This window comes from Papilio xuthus, unplaced genomic scaffold (genome assembly GCF_000836235.2).
Source record: "Papilio xuthus unplaced genomic scaffold, Pxut_1.1 DF827542.1, whole genome shotgun sequence".
NCBI lineage: Eukaryota > Metazoa > Arthropoda > Insecta > Lepidoptera > Papilionidae > Papilio > Papilio xuthus.
The window spans coordinates 2,155,635-2,164,872 of NW_013531107.1; the positions used below are offsets into that span (position 1 = coordinate 2,155,635).

General features: G+C 33.5%; 4 protein-coding genes across 6 annotated transcripts; 1 reads left to right on the forward strand and 3 right to left on the reverse strand.

Annotated features, from left to right (window-relative positions):
* Positions 1-420: 420 nt before the first annotated feature.
* LOC106118880 (uncharacterized) lies at positions 421-2,003 on the reverse strand. The gene is made up of 5 exons (XM_013313644.1): positions 1,805-2,003; positions 1,456-1,634; positions 1,183-1,285; positions 730-917; positions 421-585 (listed from the first exon to the last, which is right to left on the reverse strand). The coding sequence occupies exons 1-5, from the start codon at positions 1,871-1,873 to the stop codon at positions 501-503; spliced, it is 624 nt and encodes a 207-aa protein (XP_013169098.1). The 5' UTR covers positions 1,874-2,003; the 3' UTR covers positions 421-500.
* A 95-nt stretch (positions 2,004-2,098) lies between these two features.
* Positions 2,099-3,272, reverse strand: LOC106118881 (uncharacterized). Of its 2 annotated transcripts, XM_013313645.1 has the most exons (3): positions 3,079-3,272; positions 2,817-2,978; positions 2,099-2,743 (listed from the first exon to the last, which is right to left on the reverse strand). In XM_013313645.1, exons 1-3 carry the CDS (start codon positions 3,199-3,201, stop codon positions 2,534-2,536), a joined length of 495 nt encoding a protein of 164 aa, XP_013169099.1. In that variant the 5' UTR covers positions 3,202-3,272; the 3' UTR covers positions 2,099-2,533. The 2 variants fall into 2 exon arrangements, 1 of the variants encoding a protein (XP_013169099.1); XR_001227934.1 differs by lacking the exon at positions 2,099-2,743 and having other exon boundaries at positions 2,886-2,978; positions 3,068-3,159.
* A 347-nt stretch (positions 3,273-3,619) lies between these two features.
* Positions 3,620-5,818, reverse strand: LOC106118860 (uncharacterized). Its single transcript, XM_013313617.1, has 3 exons — positions 5,718-5,818; positions 5,316-5,490; positions 3,620-5,226 (listed from the first exon to the last, which is right to left on the reverse strand). Exons 2-3 carry the CDS (start codon positions 5,482-5,484, stop codon positions 3,761-3,763), a joined length of 1,635 nt encoding a protein of 544 aa, XP_013169071.1. The 5' UTR covers positions 5,485-5,490; positions 5,718-5,818; the 3' UTR covers positions 3,620-3,760.
* A 916-nt stretch (positions 5,819-6,734) lies between these two features.
* On the forward strand, positions 6,735-9,226 carry LOC106119088 (uncharacterized). Of its 2 annotated transcripts, none has more exons than XM_013313951.1 (3): positions 6,735-6,834; positions 7,384-7,576; positions 7,755-9,226. In XM_013313951.1, exons 2-3 carry the CDS (start codon positions 7,402-7,404, stop codon positions 9,200-9,202), a joined length of 1,623 nt encoding a protein of 540 aa, XP_013169405.1. In that variant the 5' UTR covers positions 6,735-6,834; positions 7,384-7,401; the 3' UTR covers positions 9,203-9,226. The 2 variants fall into 2 exon arrangements, with proteins under 2 accessions (XP_013169405.1, XP_013169404.1); XM_013313950.1 differs by lacking the exon at positions 6,735-6,834 and adding an exon at positions 7,195-7,276.
* The last annotated feature ends 12 nt before the right edge of the window (positions 9,227-9,238 follow it).

Below are 9,238 nucleotides of genomic sequence, written 5' to 3' on the forward strand. Positions count from 1 at the left end.
TCACAGTTCGAACCGCAAATGATAACTATGGAGTTAAAAAATGAGCTTAGCAGTGAGCTGCTTCACTGAACTGATCTGCAGGTCTTAAAATTTTATTGAGATACTATGTTTCCACCTTACTTGAGCATAGAAAATGCAGAAAAAAAGAGCTACAGTACGAAGAGGACTTTGTGATGCTGTTTTAACATTGATAGGAGCACGCTAGTGAGATCGTGTGTAAAAATATATTCTTCACTGTTTTTCTATAGAGAGTAAGTGTGATGAAAATATTTTTGTGTGGTCGTGGTTATCAACGATGACAAAAGATAAGCTATAAAACATAATACAGCTGAATGTTTGTCGTGTCGCAATTTGACAAAACACGTAACTTTAATCTATCCACCTAAAAAACCTTCCAAAAAGGTTAAATGAAATTCAGCATAACGGAAAATTATTTATTAAACGTGATGAATACTGATATTCTTAACAGTCACGTTACAATTATTAGATTTGTTTTACGTCTAGTTATCTTTGCCTTTTAGTTTCTTTTCCTCCGTGGGATCCTGTGCTGATGGGTTGTATTCAAAGAATTTTGCTATAAAGTACCTGTAAATAGAAAATAATTTTTAGAAAAAGGGGCTGACACATTTTTTTAACTGGCATATTTCATTTACGATTTTAAATTTCAGCCAAGGGCATAAAGTTTTTTTTAGGGGTTAAGATAGAAGTAATGGACCGTAGTTTACCAACCAGATTAATATTTCAGTGGTAATAAGAGCGCAAGCCGCTAAAGATTGTAGAAAAAGTCTGATTGGGGCTTCTGAGCTTCGCAGTATTGTGACAAGTAAGGCATCGCTTGCGTCTGAAGCCGCCTCCAGCGCAGCCACAAGAAGAGCTGGCGCGGCCAACCATCTGGCGCCACGTTGCCACCAAGATTTCTAGGACGAGGAATAGTTTATTTAAAAAAAATCTATCCACCGGTCAGTTGGCAGGAAGAAAATAAACTTGAAGACTTGATTGAAAAGATAAAGATACAAATGTGTTGACACTTCATTCCTGAGACGTTAGCCGTAAGCCAAATGCCGTTTGGGCTCCAGATCTCAAAGGAACGACCTAATTATTTGCGAATAACAATACTTTCTTATCAGTAGGGAATCACAACATTTCAGAAATTCATGTACGTCCTTTTTAGTTATGTCTTACCCTTGACATGACTGCAATTAGTAATAACAAAGAAGTCACAGCAGTGACAGTAGCACTCAGAGTCCCATAGCCAATTACCAAACGAATCGTAGGCTTTGCGATCCTGAAAAGAAGTATAAAAATACTTAAAATATTTATCGTTTTTGTGTTTTGTAAATTATGCAACGTAAGAGTCTAACCATTTAACTCTTGATTAAATTCCTTGAACAGAAAAGATCAAGAGTTAGTGTATTGCTGAGAGCGTTGTTTGATTGATAATTAATCTAGACTTACCGCCTCGCAAACGTTACATTGTTCAATCTTTGTGCCACTTCGTCATCTTCCAATTCAAGTTCAACCGGCTGCGACGCAATTGCGCACAATGACATTGATATTCCGAAAAGTGCCACCATAAGCGCACGCAGTTTAGTACGAACTCCCACTGCAGATTCCTCTTCGTTTTCTTTGTTTAACTGTTTAAATTAATGCACTTTGTTTGGGACAAGCGTCAATAAGTTCACTGTCATGGGTATACCAGAAGATAGCGGGTTTGAAAAAGAATTGGGATAGGACTAGAAGAAAACTCTTGAAACGTTAATGATTGAGTTTGCATGGGTCGGTTTAAATAAATAATTGTACTTACCTTATTGTTGTCCTTTTCACTGTGTTTCAATTTAAGTTTATCTAACAGGGTACAGCTTACATTCTCCATAGTGTGACGGAGAATGATCAGCTAGTTACCATGACTTTCAAATTTTGTCTTCCATTATAAAATGTTGTTGAGAAACAATGTTTAACTGAATTGGATCATTATCACTTAGACGCTCGCTTACGCTTTGCCTCTTGACAAATGTAATTCGCTGTCAAAGTGATATTTATTTTTCCCATTTTAAACAATGCATGAGAACTTTTTACAAATAAAAAGTCTGATAATTTTGTAGCAACTACTGTTCCATCTTTTTATTAACTTTTAGAGATTATCGATGATGATTCTTTAGGTTATTTGACGTTATCAATAAAACACCCCAACCTCCTTTAAATTTAGTTACGTTAAAGTGTACGAAAACAACTGTGTGGTAATTTGTATTAAAAATCTTTTATTTAGCCCGATCGAGAATAATAATTCTAATGATGAAAAAATATACAGTTATCTAAATCTGTTTGTTAACAAAGATTAAAAAAATGGCATAGCGAAAGACTTCGATAGTACGTGAATAAGAGAAGGCTCATAAAAATAATGATACATTTTACATCTGACGTTTTTAGTTATGACGTGTGGTAATACACTTTATTTAGAACCTTCAAGGCTTGAGATTACCAAGTCCTTTTTTTTTAAAACAACCGTAGGTAGATCGAAGAACCGAAATTAAATTTAGAGGTCACAGAAACATAGATATTGTATAAAAACACAGAATTCTTGGCACCAGTTGAACATCATAAAAGCGATAGCAGTTGATAATGTTCGTAATTGAATAACCGATTTTAAATTCATTCTTGTTAGAATAATCAACGCGTTTAAAGTTTTAGCTACCACCATTAAAAGATGAGCAAACATATGCGGAAGAAACAAGGCCGGGTTCTCCTAAAATAGAAACAAAAAACAATTTCATTCTACCTTCATTCAGAGTATAAAGCAAAGAAGTTTAATATCTTACCGTAAAGCATCCAACTAAAAGACAAGTATGTTGCACTATTCCCATTGATGCAGCGATAATTTTAAGATCATGAACTACAAGAGTATTTGATTGAACATTTGAATCTTGTGCATTTTCAAGATTTTTCCCGAAATGTCTCTTCAAATGGCAGACATTGATAAACTGAAAGGCAAATTTACCTCGTAAAGAATTCGTGTTTGAAAATATTAATAAACTTGAATTTTATAACAAAATAACACAACAGATATTACACAACACCAACTGTTCCGTAGAAGTAAGTATAAGGTAAACTTATACAAAAAGTAGGATATTGACAAAATTCATTAAAACATTTCAAGTTAGGCTTGAGTATGGGCGTCAATATGCCATTAAAAGGTAACTTCATTGTCTCATGTCCTATATTAGGTTAACATTTTTTTACTACAGGTTATTCAAGAGTTACCCATCTTTCTGCAAATAAAACGTGACACTTGACAGTTATGTTTTTTATTGGATAACAGATAATGCAACTTTTCCACATAAAGAAATACTCTATGAGGGTGAGACAATGTATCAAAATCCGAGGTTACTACAACGCTCCTATCATCATAGTGCTTATCTTGAATGGCGGCTAATCATCAACCATCCCAACTCAAAAAATAACCACCGCAAAACTATTGATTTAGCCTATGAGCTAGGAATAAAAACATCGTACAGCATAAGCTAAGATTCTTCTCTCCCCAATTCTTGCTCTGCATATACTTTCTCCATTCTTGTTACTAGGCTCTGGTTCCTTCAATTTCCAAATTTTAAATAAAAATAAGTTTGTTTATAACGCTTTATTTAATATTATTACCAAATATAATTGTAACTATATTATAATTTTGACAAAAAGACTATTGTACAATTACCAATAAACTTAGATAACAACATTACAAAATATAAAAAAACATACATTTTAAAATTCACAGAACATAAATATTATCACAATGCATATCGTTTTTGAATATTCCTGTACATTGGGACATCATAGCTCTATTTATGGCCAAAATAGGACTAACCCTTTCACAGCCGAAGGAAAGTAAATAGGCTAACATTGGATGTCGTCTTGTTGGTGCTGCAACAAAGGTTCCATCTGTGCTAATAACTAGAACTGGCAAAGTTATTTGATGGTCATATATGTTTAAATTTTCTGTAACAATTTCAGAAGAGTCAAATTGATTCACTGGCTTCGGTAGGCTAATAAATTCTGCCGGGAATGGTATGTTTGGAATACTATCTGTTAGTATAGATATATCGTAAAATATTATATTTGGCAACAGTCCATCGAGAGTATTGGTTAAATTGACTAATTTATCTAGTCCTGCAACTGATTGCTTAGTGTTATTTTCAAAAGAAGTGGTGTTCTCAGTAGTAATTGTTTCATTTGTTACTTCAGTCGTAGTAGCAATAATGGAAGTTGCCGTATCATTTAGATTACTGCTTGCGTTAGCATATGTTAAGTTTTCTTTGAATTCGGTGGTATTCGATTTCATAGTTGTAGTGACACCAATTGCCCAATTGTACAAATCCGATTCACCTTCATATGTTACCCGACTATCACGCTTATTTCTCTGGGAACGAATAGCATGTTTGTTGACAGATAAACCGGGAACTGCTTCACTATTATACCATAGAGAACGATTGAAAAATGAACACGTTTCGTTTAAAACATGATGGATCAGCAAATTAAACATAGCGAAAAATTCGTTTTGTTCTTCTTCGTTAATTTTTTTCAATGCATTCAAGTACTTTTCACTTTCAATTCCGTCATTGTGCTGTCTTAATATTGCTGACATTCTTCTGTCTGGATGTCGGTGCATGTTAAATATATCGTTGTAAGTGGTGAGGTCCATAGATATGCCGCCATACTGCCACACTGTAAATGCTCTCACGTAAAAGTTTAAGAAGTGCATTGGGATTGTTCTCCATTTATACCTATGAGGAGTCAAAGCCATATATTTGCTTAGAAGCATCATCGTTACATTTACATTAGGGTACTTTTTCTGGATTATCCTAATATCTTTTTTATTATTTTGGTCGAAAATATCCAATATGTTACTAGTAGATTGAATTAGCTTATTATAAAATCTCGTATGCCTCGAGCCTTGAATCGGCGTTTGTGATGAATCATCCATTAGAAAAAATACATTGATGTGAAGCAAAGGATATTGCTGTGCTATGCTTGAAATATAGTCTGAATACACGAGAAAGGAGACATAGCTTCCACGTGGTACTATATGATGGTAGGTAACGGTGCTGGCCAGTTTCGAAGCATTACACCTATTGATGATCATTGGCTGCCTTCGGTATGCATTTATGCCCAGAGTGTAAAAGGCAAGAAATGATATTCCAATTAAAATGAATGTTATCCAGCAAGCCGAAATGAATTCTGTAAAAGTAAATATACTGCAATAGTAAAAGATAGGATAGTAGTATACATAAAGTAAAATGTAAATAGTAATTTCAATTCAGTCTAACCGGGCCAACGATCTATCCAAGATTGTTTTGGAGTACGAGTAGTGTGGCAGACAGAAGTGATGATGCAGGGAGGCGCTGGTGGAACACGAATGCATCCATCGCTCCCTCCGCTGTCTACTTTCAGCAGTGGGTATTGTTCTCCGTCCTTTATCCCAATATGCTCACCCATCGAGTACTATGAAATTGTAATTAAGCAATGACTTTTAATAAGAGTAAAGTGCTATCTCCACATGCACTTCCAATTTTTTTTAAGCCTAGCTGCCATAAAATGGGACGAAAGACTAAGGCCTTATTGCAATCTTTTCATATATTCGTAATAAATGAATGATAAAACTTTAGTTTCTGTTTACATTTTATATTAAACTATAATTTTATAATACTATCAAATTTATTAGACCTTACCTTGTGATATTTATGATTTGTAAACGCTAATGTAATTTTAACAATTTGACGTTTTATTTGAAATTTGCTAATCAAATCACTTGGATTTAATTCAAATTTTGAATTTCAAAAATTATTTCACGGATTTAGTTTTTGCTTGATTATTTTAATTTCGAAAGAGGTTGCATAGAATTTTATTTGAAAACGCTTGTGACTTGTTCTTGGTATATTAAGAGATGATTAATAAATATGCACAGGACGCTTAGGTAAATCTTGTAAAATTATTTTTGGTAAAGGATTTATAAAGTCTTATCTCACATGATTACCAGATTTTGTAATTTGATATCATATAAACAATAGTTTTTTTTATAAGAGAAGGGGGCAAACTAGCAGCCGGAAAACCGAGGTGTTCTTCGACGCCCATGGACATCTGCAATACCAGAGGGACTGTAGATGCATTGCCGGCCTTTGAGATGGTGATACGCTTACTTCTCGAAGGACTAAGTCGTAGAGGTTTGGAAATAGTTTCTATTTCCTAGTTCATTTTTTGTGATAAGCATCGAAGGAAAAGGTGTGGGGAACGAAAGCAGGTTAAACGTGCAATAAGGCATAAATATTATATTTATTAATTAATAATTTCACCTTGAAGTATCGCTGACTCAGAGAAATTACGACAATATGTAAGAGCGTCATTATTTGAATTCAATACGTGTGCATAAAAATTGGTTATATCAACAAAATTATAGTGGAAAGTGTAAACGTACGAACGTTGCGAATCAAACAAAAACTTAATACATCTTATTACTCTTAATGCAACATACGAATATGTTTATACAGTGGTCTCTATACAGTGAAGTTCTTTTAAATAAGTAAAAAAATCACATTAACAAGTTTTTAATTGTTTGCAATAACGAAGAATACTGGTATGTTTTTTTATGTTTTCTTGTATTGTAGTAGTAATCAAATAACGGATGTGAATAGGTGAAATATTTTACAATTTATAACATTTCAGGCTCAAGTTTAATTAATACATGATAATTAGATGTGGAGAGAACGTGTAACTCCCTAATATTCCTTATTGAGATATCACATAACATTTTCATTACGTAGTCTCCAATATTTTAGGAACTATAACACGGTGAGTAATATTTGTGTTTTTAGCATTCCTTTGTATTTTCATCACCTGTAAACTATTACGATACCAAACTAACTAATAATGTCGAGTTTTGAAGTTTACGTATGGTTTGTTTTTGTCCTCGTACCCAAACTGACTATGAGTGATCACTTAGCACTAAGCATCCTACTGCTCGTTTGCCTTTTCTAATAGTTTAGTAGATTCGTATTATATGAAATACGGCAGAGACAGAGAGACAAAGTCGAGAGCATTTATTATATTTTACAAAAAGGATGTATAATAATCAAAATAAGATTCCACACTCCCGCAAACGTCTATAACAAAACTATTTGGCTCGAAAATGTTTTTAAAAATTACGTGTCATTAACATGTGACGGACTATTTGACGTATTTTTTAATTTTAAAGTGTCATTAAAAGAAAGTCCTTCTATTTCTGTTTTGAAGTGTAAGAATCCTCACAAATCTCACGTTTTAGTAGTCAAAAGCGCGTTCTGTAGAAAAACCTATCATATACTCCCCATTTAGTAAATGTCGATTATTTTGTTATTTCAGTAACACAAATGGCCAGACATGAGTGAAATGTACCAGGAGCAGCATCCGTTGTTGTGCGATGACTTTTCTGACGACGATTTCAACTGCCAAAGTTACAGTCCTCGGGCAAATATACGCATGCGTCCTCTCGTTTACAGCGGACGAGCTAAGACTCAGATGAGAGGTGCTGTTGCGGTAATGAACAGATGGCCAGGTAAATATCATGTACCTTATATCTCATTTAGATTCAATGCCAAAATTATGTAAACATGAGAAAGTCAACATAGCTGCCATTATGCTATTCAATTATTTCAATTATTATATTTTATGTAAAAGTAAACTGTTATGGTATTATATGGCTAGGTAATGTTATAGTTATCTTTTTATTTCAGACCAGTTGTGGTCGACACTAAAGTACTGGTGGATGGGCATCGCTATGTTCGGTATCATAGTTTTAATTGTTTACAACAGCGTCGTTGCCTTCTCTATGCTTTCACTCACGTACACTAATATAGGAAAACCGAGATTACCCTACAAACCTTTCGAGAATACTGTGATAGACGATACCAAACTTAATGTATACATGCACATTTTTGCTAACAAATATGAAGAAATTAATTTCAATACAGTATTGCCGTATGTTGAAATAACGACAAAAAGATATCAAACATTAAAATTTCATCTTATTGCTGTAATTAATGATACAATTAAAGAAAGCGACGCTATGAATGATCAAAGTAGAAATGACTTAGCCCTTCAATCGTTATGGCAAGATGAAACCTTTGACATTAACCGTAAAGTAGTTCAAAATAATCTTATTTTAACTTGTGTTTCACTAAATAAGTATATGAGTAATCCAATTATGCCAAAACTTAACAAAAATCTGTCACAAGATTTTACGGAATTTTTAGTAAGAGCACTATCTATTTGGGAGAAAGGTGGTGTTGCTTTCAATCCAAATGTACTTACACCAAAAACACCCGATACAATTTACTTAGAACCGATACAAAACATACTCAGTAAGTACAAATTATTTGATAACAAAAAATCAGAAAGTAAAATAAATATAAATAATCATCAAGTAGCACATACTAAAAAGAAAGTAAATAATATTCGCGATATAATTGAAGCTTTGGAAGCAGGAGACAAATCTTACAATACTACTCAATATAATTTGTTGGAAGAAGAAAATAGAGTCAACTTAGTCTCCGACAAGCCTTTCCTAAAAAATGAAAACATCTCTGATCCTCTGCTTTTGTTACAAACCGTACACGAGATTTCTAATAAAAAAATGAAACCAATCCAACAGAACAAAGCCAGTGATCGCTTCAAAAAAGAAATTGGTGGGCATCATCATCAAATACAAATGGAATCAAAAATTAACTTAAACAATGATACACGACCAAGTCTCCTCCCATTGTTTTTAGAATTCTTATTTCCTAAAAGAGATACCTTCATATCTGACGATATAAGAACGAAAAGGGACAAACTAAACGATAAGAGCAATGGTTCAAAAAATGAACACGATTCGAATTATCATACATCCGATGAAAACGATGTTCATGTAGCTATTGAAAATGGAAACAAACAACAGGATTTAGTTTCTAATTATCACACAGAGGACAGTGAACATGACACAAATACTCACTTGACAATTGATTTAAAGGGAAATGTGATAGCTTCAAATACACCGTGCCACGCGTTCGTGGCCACTTTACTGAATAACGCAGCTGATCATAACGAAGGAGAAACAGTTTCTGAATATATTATTGCACAACTAACTATTTTTTGTAAAGGAGTTCTTTTTTCCTCGTGTAAGGGTATCGATGTAATTTTATAATAGAGTTATTTTAAAATATTCTTAAACGTATTGTTG

Coding starts and splice junctions, on each gene's coding strand:
- LOC106118880 (XM_013313644.1), bottom strand. CDS start 1,873: ATGGAGAATGTAAGCTGTACCCTGTTAGATAAACTTAAATTGAAACAC. Junction 1,286..1,455: donor AATGTAACGTTTGCGAGGCG/GTAAGTCTAGAT, acceptor ACTTCTTTTCAG/GATCGCAAAGCCTACGATTC. Junction 918..1,182: donor TAATTGCAGTCATGTCAAGG/GTAAGACATAAC, acceptor TCCTCGTCCTAG/AAATCTTGGTGGCAACGTGG.
- LOC106118881 (XM_013313645.1), bottom strand. CDS start 3,201: ATGAAGTTACCTTTTAATGGCATATTGACGCCCATACTCAAGCCTAAC. Junction 2,979..3,078: donor ATACTTACTTCTACGGAACA/GTTGGTGTTGTG, acceptor TTTGCCTTTCAG/TTTATCAATGTCTGCCATTT. Junction 2,744..2,816: donor TTTTAGTTGGATGCTTTACG/GTAAGATATTAA, acceptor TTTCTATTTTAG/GAGAACCCGGCCTTGTTTCT.
- LOC106118860 (XM_013313617.1), bottom strand. CDS start 5,484: ATGGGTGAGCATATTGGGATAAAGGACGGAGAACAATACCCACTGCTG. Junction 5,227..5,315: donor TTGGATAGATCGTTGGCCCG/GTTAGACTGAAT, acceptor TTACTTTTACAG/AATTCATTTCGGCTTGCTGG.
- LOC106119088 (XM_013313951.1), top strand. CDS start 7,402: ATGAGTGAAATGTACCAGGAGCAGCATCCGTTGTTGTGCGATGACTTT. Junction 7,577..7,754: donor GGTAATGAACAGATGGCCAG/GTAAATATCATG, acceptor TTTTTATTTCAG/ACCAGTTGTGGTCGACACTA.